This window comes from Echinops telfairi, unplaced genomic scaffold (genome assembly GCF_000313985.2).
Source record: "Echinops telfairi isolate 266 unplaced genomic scaffold, ASM31398v2 ScPeMD7_3;HRSCAF=10, whole genome shotgun sequence".
NCBI lineage: Eukaryota > Metazoa > Chordata > Mammalia > Afrosoricida > Tenrecidae > Echinops > Echinops telfairi.
In genome coordinates, this window is record NW_022103899.1 from 31,795,351 (window position 1) to 31,813,777 (window position 18,427).

The 18,427-nt window shown below is 51.8% G+C and overlaps 1 protein-coding gene across 2 annotated transcripts in view; it reads left to right on the top strand.

Moving 5' to 3' along the window:
• The first annotated feature begins 167 nt into the window (after nucleotides 1-167).
• NRP2 (neuropilin 2) overlaps nucleotides 168-18,427 on the top strand; it is a 129,797-nt gene continuing 111,537 nt past the window's right edge. For both annotated transcript variants that reach the window (XM_004701554.3, XM_004701557.3), the window contains exons 1-2: nucleotides 168-1,023; nucleotides 16,747-16,924. In XM_004701554.3, the coding sequence (XP_004701611.1) occupies nucleotides 951-1,023; nucleotides 16,747-16,924 (251 nt within the window). In that variant the 5' untranslated portion in view covers nucleotides 168-950. The remainder of the gene's footprint in view (nucleotides 1,024-16,746; nucleotides 16,925-18,427) is intronic.

The following is an 18,427-nucleotide window of genomic DNA, read 5'->3' on the forward strand; positions in this document are numbered from 1 at the left end:
CCGCGGCTGCCTCTTTAATCAGGAACACAGAAGGGGCGGGCCCTGAGCCGGCGCGTAATCGGATAGCTCTGCCGCGGCGCTGACATCCACATGCTGCTCGGCCTGAAAAGGCAGGGGGGAGCCCGCGGGGAGGCAGAGGAGGCGAGCGAGGCAGCAGCCCGCAGCCCGCCCCTAGCACGTCCTCCGCCGCGCAGACACTCGGCGGAGCGCTGGGCGAGGTGGAGGTGAGGGCGGGCGCCGGCGAACTCGGAGAGGGGCTCGCTCGCTCGGGGCGATCCCCGCCGCCGCCCCAACAGCAGCAGCAGCAGCCAGGAGCCAGCCAGCAACAGCAGCTTCCTTCCCCAAGCTCCCCTCGAGAGGCTGACCACAGCGGTTGTAGCTGCCGGGGGAGGCTCCCGCTAGGGAAACCCGGCGAGGGTAGGAGCTGCGCGGCCGCTTGCCACCAGAACCGTCGGTCGGTCAGTGCCTCCGCCCGCGTGTCTGTCCCAGGTGCCGGGAGACGTGTGTCAGTTTGCGCCTCTGAGATCGCACAGCTGCCCGGGGGCCGTGTGATGCCCACGGCAAGTCTTGGCTATTCTTTTTGTTATTTTTACGCTCGGCTTTGGGGAAATATATCCGTGATGTTGTAGGATAAAGGAAATGACACTTTGAGGAACTGAAGAAGACATAGATGCGTTTTGTCCTTAAGAGAGGAACCCTTTCCCGCTTCTCGGCTGGTTCCCTCTGCTGATTTCAGGAGCGCTACCCTTCCTCTGGCGCGGACGGTATTCCGGCCAGGAAAAAGGTGAAGGCGGGCCCTGGGGACCCAAGAGGAAAGCGCTGACCATTAGAAACATTTGCAGAAGATATTGGAAGGAAGAAAAGAAAAGACCAGAGAGGGAGGGGGAAACCCCCCCACCTCCGCAGACTTAATTTTACAAGAAGCCTACAAATCCAGCGCCTTCTCCAAAATGGATATGTTTCCTCTCTCCTGGGTTTTCTTAGTACTCTACTTCTCTGGACACGAAGTGAGAGGCCAAGCAGGTAAGCGTCTGAAAGTTTGGGGTTTTGTTTTTTTCTTACCATCTTCTGTTCATTTCAGCATGCTATTCCTTTACAAGAGACCGCAAATGCAGGGGGCGACGCGGCACAGCTCTTAAGCAGGCTCCCTCAATACTCAATAATTTAAGGTGAGATCGCCACCAGCCCTCCTGTACCACCATGGCAGTGCAAACCCAACTTTTCTCTCCTGTTAGGAGTGTGAGTGTGTGTGTTGTGTGTGTGTGTGTGTGCGCGCGCGCGCGCGCGTGCGCGTGTGTTTTGAAACATAGGCAGATTTTGGCGGTGTTCAGATGTCACATATGGACTGAATCAAAGGTTTAAAAATACTACAAAGCCTCTGCATTACAGTTTTGGGGATTTCCCCCTCCCCTGTATTGAAGCAGAACACATCTCCCTGGAGTTCTCTCAACCTAGCCAGTGAAAAATAAATCATTTGCATTCCCTCCACTTAGCTACATTGGCCAATGTTAACTGAAGGGCTTGGGAAAGACAAGAGACTAGCTTGGGTTTCTAATGCTGTAGATTCTTTGTAGAGTGGTGGATACTGGATATGACACCCCCCCCAAAAAAAAAAAATCATCCACAGGGCTGAGAGAATGGAGTGAGTTTGTAGCAGAGGCAGGAGCTTTAGGCTGGGTGATTCTAGTGACCAAGGCGGCTAGTGGCCCCTGCTCTCTTGCCGGCATCCATGTGTTTTCTGGGAAACTAAATCATATATTCTTTTAGAAATGATTATTAAAGCAAACTGCTTGGCCCTCTAAGGTTCTCTCCCTCTTGTGAAGTGGTTAGAAAGTTTTGAGTGGAATTTGTTCTCCACCACTGCCAAGAAGGGTGTGTGGACAGGCTGCAGAGATAAGCTCCTGAGGCCCAGATCAGTCTGGGGCCGCTAGTCCTTGGGAGTGGCAAGGAGCACACTCCAGGAGAAGGGTTATCTGCCTTCAGGGGATCCAGTGGGTCTCCTTCCTTCCTATGACCACACTCCAGGATGCGCCTCTCACCCCTCTGAGAACAATCGGCAACATGTTCTCCCTTCTGATTGAATTTGACAAAACACTTAGTAGCTGCTACAGGTGATAAGGGATGAGGAAGCCAGCTATTTCTGCCTCGGCTGTACAGCTCACCCCTTGCAGCCACCTGGGCATCTGTCACTAGAGTTAGTGGGTTCTGGGATCTTGGTTTAATAACTAAAGAGAAGCTTTGTGCTTGGTGGAATACCAGTTCTTACCCCCTAGCACAAGCACACACCAACCTTAAGCACAAGTATTTCAGGGGAAGAAGAGTCTGGAATGCGCTAGCCACCCCACTCCTGAGTTTGCAGCTCCCCCTCTCTAACATCTTCGGGCAGGGCAGCTGCAAACCTGCGCTTCACATGTCCCTTGTCTTAATTCTAAATTCCCAGCTTGAAGCAAAATTAAATTACAGTCTTGGATGCTGCATAAATTATGTATGTTTGTGTGATTTGATGTGTGTGTGTGTGTGTGTGTGTCTCGCGCACTCGCCTGCGCGCGCGTACACGCTCAGTGTGAGTGCCCGTGGTACATTATGTATTCAGGAACTGACTTTGGTAGGCCCGAGCGCGCGAGAGCGAGCACAGTGGTACGCGCGCACGCGCGCACACACACACACATACACTCACACTGGAGCGCACGAGCACATACAACCTCAGGTTTCATGTACTGTGCGGAGTAGGAGGGGTCGTTTAGACTGAGAGGGGCTATCTCCAGCCCAGATGTTCGCACATCTGTCCCCGAGCGCTGCGTGGAGTGTGTGTGCCTGTGAGTGCGACGCCCGTTCCTACCCACTCCGCTCTGCCACCTGCCTCCCGCGCTCTCTGCAGAACCCCCACCCATTCCCAACCCCGGACCGCGCGGTGTCACTTCCAGAGAAACCCAGAGGTGCGGGGCAAGTGCCCAAGCACGAGGCCTAGGGCAGCTGAGGCCGGTCGGGGTACTGGGACCCGCCCGGGACAAATATTACCAGCCTGCCCCCACCCCTTGCCCCCAACCCCTGGCGATCGCAAGTCACTGGTCTTTCCTCCAGCGCAACCGACTTGCACCCGGGGAGCTGGCAGCGGGTGGCAAAAGGGCGAGGCCTATGGAGACCTCTGACTCACCGGGTGAGCGCTGGCCGGTTGGGTGCCCGGCCCAGCCGCCGCCACCCCGCGGCGGGAACCGCTTCCGAGAAAGGCAAAAGGGAGGGTGGAAGGTGCGCGCAGCAGCAGAGCAATTGAGCAAATAACCCCATGGCCCAGCCGCGCGGTGCGGGCGGCCGGCGGGGAGGCCGCGTGGGCGCACCGGGTTCCAGTCGCCCCGCCAGGTAGCAGCGCCGCCGCCTGCCCAACTCCATCCCAGGCCTGGGCATCGGCGGGGGCGGCCCAGCGCGTCCCCTCCCGCCGTCTCCCCTCCCCTCCCCCAGCCCCTCTCTGCACCAAATGCCCTCTGCCGCCGCGCCTGGCAAGAGCCAACTTTACGCGACCCGGGACTAGCGGGGCTGGAGACCCGGGCGCAGACCGGGCCGAGCCGGGTAGCGGGAAGCCGAGGTGGGATTTCCCAGCCGAGGGCTGAGAGGCGGCCAGGAGCAAGCTTGAGCTGCGGAAATGGGCGCTACCTGTACCTCTTGGCCGCTCTGGGCGCCAGTGCGCCGGAGCAGGTGAAGAGCACCCGGCGCGCGGGCGTCCACGTGGTGGGAACGTGGGGGACCCCCGCCCAGTCCTTCCCCAACCCCAACCCCTCCCCCCGCGCCGTCTCTAGCGCCACATCGATTTGTTTGGGCTACGCAGCAGAAACAGAGCCGAGCGATCCATAAACATTCTATTAGGCAAAAATATTCCTTCCCGGCGAAAGCAAAACCCAGGCTCAAGCCTTGGGGAAGTTGGCCGCCACCAGCTCCCGCCCCCCCCCCTCTTCCTCCAGCCTCGGGACACCCCCGGGGAGAAGCTTGCGGCATTTCCTCGCCGCTGCGGCCCAGTGCCGGCAAGTTGGGTCGCGGCTGCGGTTCTCTCCCGGCCCGAAGCCTCTGCGGTCGCCGGCGAGTCCCCTTCTCCCCTCCCCCGCCGCCTGGCTCGGTGCTTTTCTTTTTTTTCCACGAGATAAAAAAGAAATCGCGGCTGAAGGCATCATTTGCACTGATTGATTTCTTTTTAATACCAACACAAGTTAATAGAGGCGAGGCGAGCTGTGATTAAACGGTACCTCCACCCTTCGCCTCGGGCTGCCGGCTCCGCAGCCGTTCCCAACCGGACCCGGGCGCCCGCTCGCTGGGGTGGGGGTGGGCGCGTCCTGCGGAGCTGACCGGCCAGAGGTGGGCCGGGGGGGCGGGTGTAGGGAGGGGGGCGGTCGCCCCTCTAGCCTCCTGCAGCTCGAGCCTGGGGCGTCTGACCCGTGCGTGCTGCAGTTTCTGCTTCTGGAAGGGGAGGGGGACGGCTCGGCTCCCTCTCCGCCTTTCCGCCGCAGGCCGAGTGGAGAGCCCCCTGCTGCTAGCCCTGGTGCGTCGCCTGCACCACACCGCAACGCCCTTTTGCTAGACTTCGTCGTGGTCCACCGGGGCCGGGGTTTTGCTCAAGAATCCATTCAAACCCGCGTTGGTGTTTTCTTCTCCTCCCAAAAGGTGGCGACTCCAAACCCTGAGGTCCCCACCTCGCGAACACTTAGCTGGGCGCCCCCCCCACCCCCGCCCCAGTTCTAGGAAAGCTTTGATCTGTACTTGGGATTTTTTACCCTATTGTCATGGACTCGCGAAGACGCGGCCAATCCCGCCTTCTGTCTGGCCTCGGCGCTCAGGCTCAGATAAGGGGTGTAAACTGGCTGTGAGAACAGGGCTGGGCTCAAAGAAATCCTCAAAGAGAAGGAATGAATGGCCCAGGCGCCGGGTCGCGGTTTGCTAGGGCTTCTATTCCGCCTCTCCAAACTGTGGGCAGGCAGAATCAATGGCAGGGCAACAACAACAACAACAACAAAAATTCTCTGAACTCGCCGATTCTGCCCAGACGGGCGCTCGGGGCTTTGGTCGGATGCCCACGTTCAGTGGGTGCCCAGTAAACTTTACCCGAGAAGCAGGCACGGGAGGTAGTCAAGCCGTGTGGTCCGTTGCCAACAAAACACATAGTGCAAAAGAGTGGAGAGTCGAGCGCTCTCCCCACGAGGGCTCCAATGCAGGCCTCTACTTGCCCAAGATGTGCCTGGGAGAATGGTGGGGGCCGGGCCAGCGCCGCACGTTTGAAGTTCTCTGCCCTCCCGTGGAGCTCTCTAAGAGTAAGCCGTGCAGCGCCTAACTGGCAAAATAAAAGGCTTGGAGTCCTAGTGAGTGGGACCCGGGCTGTGTCCCTGGACTCCCGCTGTCCACCAAACAGCTCCCCTCCCCTGTAGCACCACAATGTGAAATCCACATTCTGCAACTGAAAGGCCAGTGCCCATCTTCCTGGTGTCAAAAGGCAGGGAGCCCAAATGCTAATTTATATGCAATGAGGCATGAATGAGAATAACAGCTGGGGAGGGGCCCTGAAGGGGAGGGAGACCACAGGCTAGGAGATTCCAGCCAAGGCCTCCCCTCTGCTGTTTTTCATCTCACTCAACTGTTCCTGAAAGCAATCAAGAAAATGAGCTGACTTTCAGTGACCCACATGTGGGACAATTCTGAGTTCACGGAATTTGGAGCCAAGTTCAAGGGCAGAGGTTTCAGAGTCTTTTCCCTTAAGGTCCAGTTTGGAAAGCCTTTGGGACAGAGAGATGATGGAGCCGGAGAATGATGATAACCTTCTAGTTTCTCAGGCTGACAAGACATTCACTTAAAAAGTAAAGTGTGAGCAGTGACTACTACCATCCAGCCATCATTTGCTACTGGGTCATCGTTGTGGGACACCGCCCCCCTTTGAATCACAAGCATGCATTCTGATCCCCAAGTTGGTTACTTCCAGGGAATGAATTTGCCTGGTTTGTCCTAATTAACCCGTTCCTGGACAATGTTGTAGACATTTATCCTGGAGGGCCCACAGCATTTTCCAAAGCAGGCTATCTGTGTGGATCAGTAGTGACCAAGGGCTTAAGGGCTTCATTACGGCTCAGGATTCAGTGGGCTTGGATTCCAGGACGCAGCAGCCTTGTATTGTGACTGGCCCTCAGGAGCAAGCATCTTCTAAAGGTTTAGGAAGCTGTCAAATTTAGATAAGGCTGAGCTCTGATCCTAGGGGACCTTGGTTGTATCAATAAGGAGAAATTAATTTTTAACTACTGGGAACATTGCCAAATTATGTGACCTTTGGCAGACCAGCTGTGCTATAAAAATAAATCCCCCATTTCTGAAAATGCTGCCTCCTATGTAGTAGAACAATAACAATGGGGTATTTAGTCTCTGGAAGAGTAGGCTCACCAAGAAAGGAGGGAGATAAGGGTTGCCAAAACCTCCCCATGATGATGTTCTGACACAGGGTCTCAGGCCTGCGCATCCCTGGTTTCCAGAGCACAAGAAAGAGGGCACAGGTGATAGGAGCACCTGTGGGTGCTGGATCAGAGAAGGTGCTATGTGCTTCCAGCCCACTCCCACCCCAGCCTTGGACACATCTCTCATTGTTCACACAGACAGATTACTGGCACAGCGAGGTAGAGGAAGAGCGAGTTTTCAAACAGGCAACATATGTCTTTTCCTAAATGCCACCAAATACGTTTGTTACAGAGAAGTGTTTTGCGAGGGGAACCCTCCCTGGACATCCCAGCTTCCGAGGGGTGGGTTCCTAGTCCAGCTCGCCACTGGCTAGTGTAGCAAATCTCACAGAGGTTCTGTGTGATTCGAATACTCATTCTCTCTGTGCCTCAGTTCCCACGCTGGGAAACCATATGTGATACCCACTCTACCTCCTGGGGATATCGGGCCGTGCCCCTTTACAGGGAATACTGGTTGGCATATACATATTAAGTGTATTTGAAAGTCATGTCATTTTAAAAAACAGCTTTATAGGGATTACCTTTATCTCACCGTCTTAGAAGAGCACTTGGCTGCTGTGGTAAGTGGATGTTATTTCTATAAGATTTGGCAGGGGTAGTAAATCATTATTCCTTCTCAGCTCTCACCCCAATAGACCTTTGTGCGTTATAAGCTTCAGATGATCTCTCCCCACCTTCGCCTTTAGAGGTGCCTCTTTCTGGCCAGAGTCTCCTCTGAGATGTACATGTCTCTGTTGTTTTGCTATTTACCCTCTCTCCTTGTTCTTTTTCCTTTAGTCTTTTTGCATCCACTTTCCCCTACCCCCCTTCTCTCTCCCTTTGTCCCTTTCCTTTCCTTCCCCTTCCGTGCTCCATCCCTGAAAGTGGGCTCAGCAGGGAACATTGGTAAGGTGTGCTTCTCCCCAACATGGAATACCTTCTACTCTGGTATTTAGGGGCTCTCAGCAGCTGAACTGAAAAAAAAAAGAAAGAAAAAAAAAAGATGTCATGAAGACAAAATAGCTTTTACCCAGCAAGACTCTTAATAATCCCATTTCCCTCTGGGTCTTCATAAAAGAGTCATGATCTATTCCAGAAAACAGGGTGGGGGTAGGCTGGCAATAACAAAAGGAAAGTGCCCCCCCCCCCAACCCCACCACCACTGTGGGGGGACTCCTGGGCAGGCCAGCATAATGCCTGAGTCTGGTGACACCCTGCTCACAACCTCCCGGGATCCCATGATAATCAATGATTCAGACTCTGCTGAGTCATTCTGTGTAGAAGATAAAGAGAATCGCAAATTACTGGACTGAATGGTCATAATTGTTTTTGATAAAGGAACAAAATAAATCTGATGGGCCCAAAGGCACATTGGGAACCAGGGAAGGGACTTAGTAGAACACTGAGCTGAAACCCAGCAAGAGAAAGTCTGCAACCAGAGAATGGTTTGGTGATGAAGTAAGAGTTTGCATCGTGCTGGTGCTGCTGCTGACAACAGACCCTTAGAAGTTGCCTTTGGGAGGGTTGGTGGTTCTTAATAAAGGAGAAAGGAAAAACAGGGAGGGGGGGGGAAACCTGGGATGAGTTAGCTATTATCATAAACACATAGCAACTATGGTGTGCCTGACCCAAGTCATGGTATTTTCAATTGCCTCCTATGCATGCGAAAGCTGGACATTGAATAAGGAATATAGAATAAAGAATTGATGCCTTTGAATTGCAGTGCTGGTAAAGACTATTGAAAGTACCATGGACTGCCAAGAGGACTAAGAAATCTGTCTTAGAAGAAGTATAGCCAGAAGGCTCCTTAGCAGCAAGGATGGCGAGACCAAGTACTTCAGCCATGTTAGCAGAACAGTCCCTAGAGAGGGCATCCTGCTTGGTAAAGTGGAGGGGCAGTGAAGAAGAGGAAGGCCTGGAAGGAGTGAGTTGGCATGGTGGCTGCTACGATGGGCTCAAACATAAGACAATGGTGAGGATGGTGCAGGACTGCATGATGTGTCATTCTCTCATACACAGGGTCACTCTGAGTCGGAACCGACTCCACAGCCCGCAACAGCATCAACATAACAACCTCAGAGGACAGAGTACAACTGCCTCTTTGGGTTTCTGAGATGTTATATGTTTACAGGATGAGACAGCCTCTTCTTTCTCCTGGGTCTGAACTGCTGACCTTGCTGTTAGCAGCCCAACGTGTAACTCACAATGCCACCAGGCCTCCTTCTAGGGAAAGAGGAGGTTTTAAAATCAATAAAAAGATGTCAAAAAATGTAACTGAGCAAAGATTGGTCATGACAATTAAAAAAAGAAGAAGTCCATCGGTCATGACAATAAAAACCACAGGGTCTTTTGAGAACCCAGTGTTTTTCAAGGGTCGGTGAGGTTTGTGTGTTCATTTACTTTCATCACAGGCTGCCTGGTGGTGCTGTTGGTTAAGGATTGGACTCCTAACCTAAGGGTCAGTGTTCAAACCCACCAGCTGCTCTCCTGGCAAAAGAGGAGGCCATCCGTATCCATAAAGGTTTATTGCCTCAGACAGCCTCAAGGGGGCCTCTGACTCAGAATTGACTTGATGGCAGGGGTCATTTTTATAAAACCATAACTAAATGTAAATATCCTTTTAACTTGATCATATTATCTAAAGCAGTGTGTTCTATAATAAAAAAGCCAAAATTAGAAGAAAAAAATGCACTGCAGAATACACAGCCATCAAGTGGTTTCTGACTCACGGTGACCCAGAAGGGCAAAGCAGAAATGTCCCATGTCCAGTCCTCTTTCAAGACTGTAAACCTTTAAGGAAGCAGCGTACCATGTGGCTCAAAGCAGCCGGGGGATTCAAACCGTCAACCTTTCAGTTAGCAGCTGCGTGCTTAACGTTGCACCACCAGGGGTCCTCCTAGGAGCAAGAGTTCACACTCGCTTTCGCTTTACCTGTAATGCGGTGTTATCCCAAATGGAATTTCAGCCCCATGTTGATCCTTGAAAAGCATTTGTGTTTATTAACAGCTGTGCAGTGGGGACAAAGGGTAACAGCCAAAGAAGCAGAACTGCTTGCTATCTTGCTTTGTTACAATTTGTAACATCTAGTCATTGTGTATTCCTTAGTCAATGATACATTCATCAAGAGGTATGGAGTTTAATCTTGAGAAAGGCTCTGGGTTTGACCCTCTAGGATTTAGAAAGTTGCTTTTGGTCCAACAGAATGGGTGAGGCCATTTCCTGGAAGATACTAGAGAACATTTGGCTCATCCTTTGAGACACTGAGCAGGGAGAGATTGCTCCTGGTGTGGAAGGCAGGGGAGGTGGGCTCTGAGCTCTGGGTTCGGATTTCATTGGCTAACCAATGGGGAGCCATTGATGTTTCAGCTCAAGCCTTTCATTAAGCAAAATAATTGGGGGGGAATTGTGTTACCCCCCCCCCCAACCCACCGCCTTTTTCTGGGAGAAAAACCTCAAAATTATTTTTTCTATTTCCTTCCCCAAACGTCTGCCAGGACTGTCAGGGATTGTGATCCCAGATCTCCCTCGTCAGTGGCATCAGAATTACATTTGCAAGGAGGACTGGGAAAGAGAGGACATAAATATAAACTAATGATATTATATCGGTTGCCGTATTGGAATTGCATTTGTTTATGATATAAGATGACAAATAACAAGGTTACCACAGGTGGCATGATTTGAGGTCAGGGGAGATAATCTCATCAAACTTACATTTTAACCATTACAGGAGGGTTCATTTTTAGAATCCAGATGGAGGGAAGGAGATTTGTAAAAAGGCCCTGGTGGACCAAGTGGCCCGCAGTCGGCTGCTTACCGAGAGGTGGTTCTCTGAGAGAGAAACGCCCAGGGAGGGACCTGCTGCTGAGAAGACCAGGCCTGAGGAAACCCTCCTGAGCAGTTCTGCCCTGTCCCACCAGTCAGAACCACCTCACAGGCAGCGGCTTCCGCATTGTTTGTTGTGACGTTTGTCCGCCCCAGACCAGATTTCCTGTTGCTTCCTGTGTGAATTCCTTGGAAGTGCCTCCGAGGGACGGATGAGGGAGCTTGCTGCCTTCCTAACTCCTTCCACAGCCCCTGGCTCACGCTTCCCTCTCGGCTTCCCTGCCTTCTCTGCTCCCAGACGGCCGGTCCTCTTATTCAGATTTTGAACTTTATCACTGCGAAAGTTCACCGAGATTTCCATTTGCCGTGCCTTCAGGAGTGCATCGCTCACTGCCACCGGCCCCATAAATTGAATAGATTGCAGCCCTTCCCAGTTGCCTAAGGAAGTGGTCAAAGGGCCGCATTCCTGGGCTGATGGATTGGCTCATTTCTTCCCGGCTTAAGCCAAGACACAGATTTTATGAGACTGTCTTGTGGCAGGCTGAAGTCGCTTTGAATAAAACAAAATCCAGCCTCCGATCACAGAAATAACTCTTTTTTAAAAAGCCTCTTATTCGGGGCTTGTGAACACCATTTGGACAGAATCTTGAGCAAAGGGCTCAGATGATCTGGGCAAGGGCTTTGAAGAAACTCTTTTTTGGCCTTTCTGTGCGGGCACGGCTGTTGTGGACATGCTCACTCACAGAACTGTGGGTCCATAATATTTATAAATACGCAGCCGCAGACTCCGGGAAGAGAAGGAACCCACGTCAGTGGAGCTCATGCCATTAAAAGAGACATCCGAACAATGCGTAATGTAAGGCCAGCGGCTCATCCAGATTCTTCAAGTTTTACTTCCGGCTCACCAAGCAGAGAAACAAAATGGGGGAGGGGGCTGGAGGGTGGGCGGCACCCGTCCAGGAGGTCAGAGAATCTTCGGGTTCCATCACAGGGTGATAAAGTCTTTCCCCACAAGACCACGAATGAACTGGAACAAGCTGTGGCTGCCGGGTCCGTGCTGACTTGTGCCCACATGGGACAGAGCAGACATGTTAAGTACGACGTGCTTGGCTCGAGACTTTTCGGAAGGAGATTTCCAGGCCTTTCTTCCGCACCCTACCACACAGGCCTCAAGGCACCTTGGTGGCACCATGGTTAAGTGCTGAAGGTTGGCGGTTGAAACGCACCAGCCACCCAGTGGGAGAAGGCTGCGGCAGTCGGCTTCTGTGGAGATGACAGCTTGGTAACCTCACGGGGCACTGCTCTCTAACCTACCAGTTGCAATCAGAGAGGGTGCCGAACTAAGTTTTGAAAGCACTCTCCTCTCACCTCATAACCAACAGAAAACAAAGGATCTGGGGGCATGTGATGACTCACCCAAGGTCACCCTGCTTCTCAATATCCGCCCTGTGGTATCCCAGGAACCTGCCCCGTTGGGATGGGCGAAGTGGTGAGGGGGCAGCCTTCTCTCTCTTTTAGAAGGGCATAGAGTTTACTGAGCATTAAACGAAAACAATGCCGTGGAAATAGGGACAGGATGGGATTATGCTGTGGATAAGGGATAAATTATAAAGTAAATAAAGGATATTATTTTCAGGGGAAATGAAACCAAATGCTTTTCTCCTCCAAGCGCCCTCAGGTGCATCTGAGAAGCAGATAAATGTCCTCTAATCCTTTTCCTCTTTCTCTTTTCCACGTCATTTTTTAAGCAGCAAGGGAATTGAGGTCTAGTTCAGTGGGCTTCCAGCCATATTCCATGATGCCCCATATGTTCTTGCCGAGAAACGCCCTCAGGGATGGAGGGGAGGGGATTGGAGGACTAAACAACACCACCCCGCTGGCCCCTGCCCTCCCAGCACCCAAGACAGCTCTGCTGCTATTTGCTTTGAACCCTAGAGCTCACAGTAGAGTTTTTCTGAAGGGGGCCGGGGGGAGGAGGGGCAGCGAAGCACCACCGCCTCTAAAAGGAGCATTGAGAACTACACTTACTTCAATCCACTCACTCCTCAGTTCTAGAAGCTGAGCCTCAGGAAGGTCACGCCAAGTCAAGGATGCAGAGGCTGCATGCCTTCTTGTGAATGTCAACATCTCCCTTTCCTGGTAACCCTGTCTCATTGCCCCAGATCCACCTCTGGCAGCGACTTCACTCACCAACCCCACCGCCAGCCAGCTTCGAAGACCCCCTTGTTTGTGGCCACGGACTCTTCCCTTCAGTTAACTCACCTTCTCTTACCCCAGGGCTGCCAGCAGGCTGTTGCCTGGTGTTGCCAAGTACGGTCTCTGGCTGGTGTGAATTGTAGTTCTGACACCACAGTCAGCTAGTTTGATTTTTAGCAACTCTTATTGTCAAATTCACACCACACTGCGTTCGTCTACGTTCAGATGGAACTGCTTTAGAAGGCAGACCGGATTGTTTGAAAGTTTCCTTTATCCCCGCTTCTTCCTAGCAGTCTGCGGGTGGTGAAAACAACCTATGCAATGGTCAGCAAACCACTAGGTTGGTGGTTCGAGTCTACCCAGAGATGCCCCAGAAGACACCTCTTATGCTCTATTCAATAAACAAAAACCCAACAAAACAGTCATGGAAAATCCGTTGGAGCACACTTCTATTCACACACACCATGAGTTAGAACTGACTGGACATCAAGTGTGACACCTACCGGCGTTGACCCATAGTGACCCTGCGTATGGAGAGAAGAACTTTTTCATAAGGTGCTCAAGATCACGACCTTCTGGAAGCAGATCACCAAGCCAACCTTCCAAGGAACCTACCTTCTAGGCATGTTCAGACTGCCACCCTTTTGACTAACAATCAAGCGCCTAAACCTTTGTGCTACCCAGAGACTCCTCGTGGCAAAAGAACCAGTGGTTTCCCTGAGGACGGACACCTTCAAAAGCCAGCCAAGTAACTTAGACATGCCAATGGGTGGATACACAATCCCGGCCTGAGCCAGGGCCTGCACCTCTTGGGCAGCACCAGAAGGTGGTCAGGCCACCAGCAAAGCAAGGACACCTGACAGAGAAGAAACACAAACAAGGAGAGAAGAGAGATGGAAAACAACTTGACATTCACATTTCTTTGACATTCAAATGAAAGCACCTCAAACGTCGTTATTAGAAGGGAGGGAGTCAGGACTTCTCCACACTTTCTAGGAGTCCTGGCTGCGAACCACAAGACTGGCAGATGGAAACAACCAGCCACCATGGGGGGACGAGTGGCAGTCTCTGAAACCTGCAGGAGCGGTTCTACCTGTCGTGCGGGGTTTCCGTGAATCAGAATGGACTCTGTGACAGTGAGTTTGACTTGCACTTCTTGTACTTTTTAACGTGTGCTCTTTCTTTCAAGTGACACCTAGAAGTATCCTGTACTCTTGTCAGCGTGGGTTGTGGGTCATGGCCCGGCCAGGCCCATCCTATAGGCTCCTCTCCCTGAGGTAAGGGAAACCTGCCCTGAACAGTCCAGGCCTGGTTCTGCTGCTTCTCTTTGGGAAATGACTTTGCCCAGGTGAAAGGTACTCGTGAAATAGCTGAAGAATGAAGGCCTTTGTCAACTCAACAAAGCAGGCCAAATAGCTCAAAACGGGGTCAACTTCCCCACGATGGGGGAGGATTGGCCTTCAGGGGCTTGCCCTTGAGTTCAACCCTCCTGACTTAGCTTGACCCTTCTGGAACAGGATAGAAAGTATTTGTGAAGTTCATTTGGGGGCGCAATAATAGGCTTGGTAGAGTCCTTCTGAAGAAATGCCAACTAATTTCCATTGGAGGAGCGTGCGTATCAAAAAGACGGGTCCCCAACCTGGAAACGGAAGATCAGTTTCCAAGAGGAGGAATACAGGAGGATTAAGTTCATTTTCGTTACCATTTCCACGTCTGCATTTCAAGACTTCCAGTCTTTCCAAGAAAAATAAGAGATGGAAATTCTAGGGTTTATCTTTGTGGATATCCGTCTGTGCAAATGATGTGTGATATTTTGTGAGAGGGTGTGAACGTGTGTATGGGGCTCAAGTGTGAATTACTAATATACATCATGTAACTGATACATACTCAGTTTCTGTGTTTGTGTGTGTGTTTGAGAGTGAGTGCGATCCAAATAAGAATGTGAGGATGTAAATGTTTGGGTGTCAAGCAGGTTAACCTCACACATGATGGCGGTAGGGGTTTTTGATGAGTTCTTAGGTAGTTTTAATAAATGCCTTTGTTTTCTTCAGATGAAAGGCAGGAAAAGAAAAGTGGGTTATTCCCTTTTCCTCTGGTGAAGTCGTTCTTTTTAAAGAGACAGAATGCCACAGCACTAGCTGCTATGGGCTGTGCACAGTGAACCATCATGACGAGGGGGAAGTGGTCCTTTCTGGTGTGAGTGTGAAGGGAAAGCGTCCCTTGAGGAAGAGTCCTGTCTCTATTGCTGACAGCAATTGGATGATCATCTGGTCCAATGAGGACAAGCTTAGACTCACGGGTGAGCTCTTCCCCGGAGAATTTTTTCTTTCCTTTGGAGGGGATGGAGAATCTGCATGGTTACTAAATAGGGGCTCAGCTCAGATTTCTTCAGAAAGGGTGATTGGGGGTGAGTGAGGGCTGTGGGTATATATATGCAAAATAACTGGCCAAGGACCCGACACACAAGCAACCCACCACGCCCATCGCCGTCCAATCACTTCCAGCTCACGGTTGACCCCGGCAGTTGGTAGAGACTCCATAATGTTTTCCTGGGTCACGGTCTGACAACTTGCTGGAAGATGCGGGGCAGCTGGACAGCAGAGGAGCAGGTAGGGGCCGGCTCATGGGTGACTGGGTGTGAGGGGCCAGTGCATTGCCCTCCTGGACCGGGAGGGGTGCATGGCCATGGGGTGGAGGATGATGTCGGTTCCTCTTAGCTGGAAGAAATGGCCTGCTTTTGTTTCCCCCCAGTAGGAAATGGAACCTGAATCCATTAGATTCTGGCAGTTCAGCCCGGCACAGTTTGAGCTCTTGAAGGCACGATGCCTAAAAGGCTACCGGTGTGGAGCTGTGTGTCCCAACCTCCGTTGTGCTGCGTGCCCATCTTTTATGCATTTAAAGCCTGTCAAGTGGTAATCTAAAGCAGAGGGCTGGAAGACAGTAATGCCAACAGACGCGGGGAACAGTCAAGTGCACCTGTAGAGTTAAAAAATGCATGACCCTTTGCCTCAAAGAGGGAGCGCAGGAGAAAGGCCCCATCCTGGAGGGTGGCTGCTGAGCCCTGATACATAATTCACGGGCCCATGCTGCTCCATGCAGATGGCGATATTAAATCGTGATTGATGCTCAGAGAGGCACGCAGCTCACCAAGGTCTCCAAGCGCCTCCTGAATATTTCTCCGTCTCTTGTGCCTTCCTGTCTTCTGTTCTGCTGTGGGATTAAGCACACCGCCCCCACCCGCCATTTCCCAAGAAACCCCCCTCCTGGAGACAGCAGAACACAGCTCCCAAATATATGAGCTCCTTCAAATGTCATCACCCACCTTTGCTGCCTTTGAAGAGCACCCCCTGCCCTCCTGGCTCACAGGATGCAGTTAACCTCCAAGCTGGTACCCCTGCACCCCTGCAGTCACCTCACAAATGGCTGGTGACAGCTGGCTAAAGCAGCAGCACACTCTGGTGGTGGTGACCAGGCAGGAGGGGACCGTGAGCCGGAAAAGCGTGGCAAGAACACACGAGCCCATTCAGCACAAAGCACCTTTGTCAAAACCCGGAGGTCAGAGCGAGGGGAATCTCCAGGGCCGATTTTTTCCACTTGGTGTATAATGAAATAATAAATCGAATTTGTGGTTTATGCAAAATGAAATGTTTGGAGATTTTGCTTTTTCTTCCTTTAAAAAAAAACAAAAACAACTGAAAATCACCCCCCTGGGCCCGTTCTGGCCCGAAGCTGAAAGTGCTTACTCCCCCGGCACATGTAATTGTTACCAGGCTTGCTCGTGGGTCGGCACCACAAAACCACCATTGTCAGTTCCTGGAGCCTGTACCACTGGCTGCCTCTGCTGGCCTGGGAGACTCGGAAAGTGAGGCATCTCCCAGATGCAGACAGATGGAGCTTGGAGTGAGGGAAGCAAGAGGGGCCAAAGAGAGGAGCCTGGAGGAAGCAGGGGCTGTTGGGGTGTCTGCAGCCTTCTTGTTTCCCTCCCTAATCTCTGACCATGTGACTGGGAATATTTATGACCATTCTCAGGATTCTTTTCATTTTGGGGAGTGAGTGTGCGTGCGTGCGTGCGTGCGTGCGTGCGTGTGTGTGCTGGGGGTGGCGGAGGAGCTGAAACAATCTCTTCCACTGCATGAATAAGCAGGTTCGCCTTGCGGACTGCCATAAAAGGTCCGGATCCTCGTTTTTTATCAGCCGCCCATAGAGAAGAGAAGTGGGGGGAAGAAAGCTGTAACATATTTGAAGTTCTTGGTTTGTTTGCCTTCTCTTACAGACCCACCCTGTGGAGGTCGTTTGAATTCCAAGGATGCTGGCTACATCACCTCCCCGGGTTACCCCCAGGATTACCCCTCCCATCAGAACTGCGAGTGGATTGTTTATGCCCCAGAACCCAACCAGAAGATTGTCCTCAACTTCAACCCTCACTTCGAAATCGAGAAGCACGACTGCAAGTAAGCACTCTCCCAACCCCCTGGCCCCTGAGACTGGCACTACCCTCCTGCCCGCTGTCCGCTCACGGCAGTGCCCAGAGCCCACCACTCCATCGGTGGGACATCGTGGTCCCTCCAAGAGGAAATCATCAACCTGACTTTCTCATTCGCGGCAGAGAGAGGCCTAGTGTATCCCCTAAGCCATCGCCCATTTGTTCCAGAGGAGAACTGTGTTCAGTAGTGCTTTCGGTGGTCAGTACTTCAGAAGTAGATCGCCAGCCCTTTCTTCTGTGGTACTTCTGAGCAGCCTGGAACCTCTGGTCTTCCAGTTAGTAGCCCAGCATGCTAACCATTAGCACCACTTTCCTGGGAGAAGAATGAAACTAAGAATACCTTACCATAGTTACCTAGTGTGTGGTAACTGAAACAACACAAGTTGGCGGCTTTCTCAAACAGAATTTTATTCTCTCACATTTTAGGAGGCTCAAAGCCCATGGGCAGGGCATTCTGTCTGTGTCAGCTCCGGGGGGAGGTCCTTGTCTCCTCAACACTTGTGGACCTGACATTCCTTGGAGATCTCCATGTGTCTTGGCATCTTTTCCCGGGTCTAGGAGGTTCTTAGCACAGGGACGATAGGCTCTGCTTTGGGGCTTCTCTTTCTTAGTGGTAGTAAACCCACGACCATTGAGTCTGGCCTAACTCTTAGGGATCTCATAGGACAGACTAAAACTGGCCCTGCGGATTTCCAAGACCGTAAAGCTTTATGGGAATAGAAAGCTGGTAGTTTCAAACTGCTGACCCTGCAGTTGACAGCCCAACGAGTAACTCACCAGACCATCAGAGCGCCTCCTTTATAGAAAGAGAGGATAAACCATCTAGGTCTATATTAATAAGTCCAAGAGTCATACTGAGTCTTCATATTGGTGCTGCACATGATCTCAAAACTGGTCTTGTGGGTTTAGTTAGCAAACACTGTCCTAATGGCTTTGCAAACAGGAATCCATTCAGCTCTCATGGTAGACCTGAGAGATGGTGCCGTCGCGATCTCTGTTTCATGGGTGAGAACTGAAAACAGAGAGCTGTAGTCAGTCACCAGAGGTGACTCAGCTGGTCTTAGGGCAGTTCTGTCCCTGTGGAACTGTCTGGCGTAGGAGATACGCAGTGGTTGGGCATAGGTTTACATCTGTAAGTCACAAGGACAGTCCTTCTTCATCTCTCCTTACCACACAGTCGGGAGAGACAGGACTCTCTACCCTTATAAAGAGTGATGGTCTTGGAAACATGACGGGGAAGTTCTGCCCTGTCCTACAGGGTCACTGTGAGTTGGAATCAACTTGATGGCGGTGAGTGGCACACACACACACACACACACACACACACAATGTTGCCATTGAGTTGATTCTAACTCACAGTGAGTCCTACAGGCCAGAGGAGAACTGCCCCATAGGGTGAATCTTTGGCGAAGCAGACTGTCCCATTATTCTCCCTGGAAGAACTGGTGGGTTTGAACTCCAGCTCAGCCGG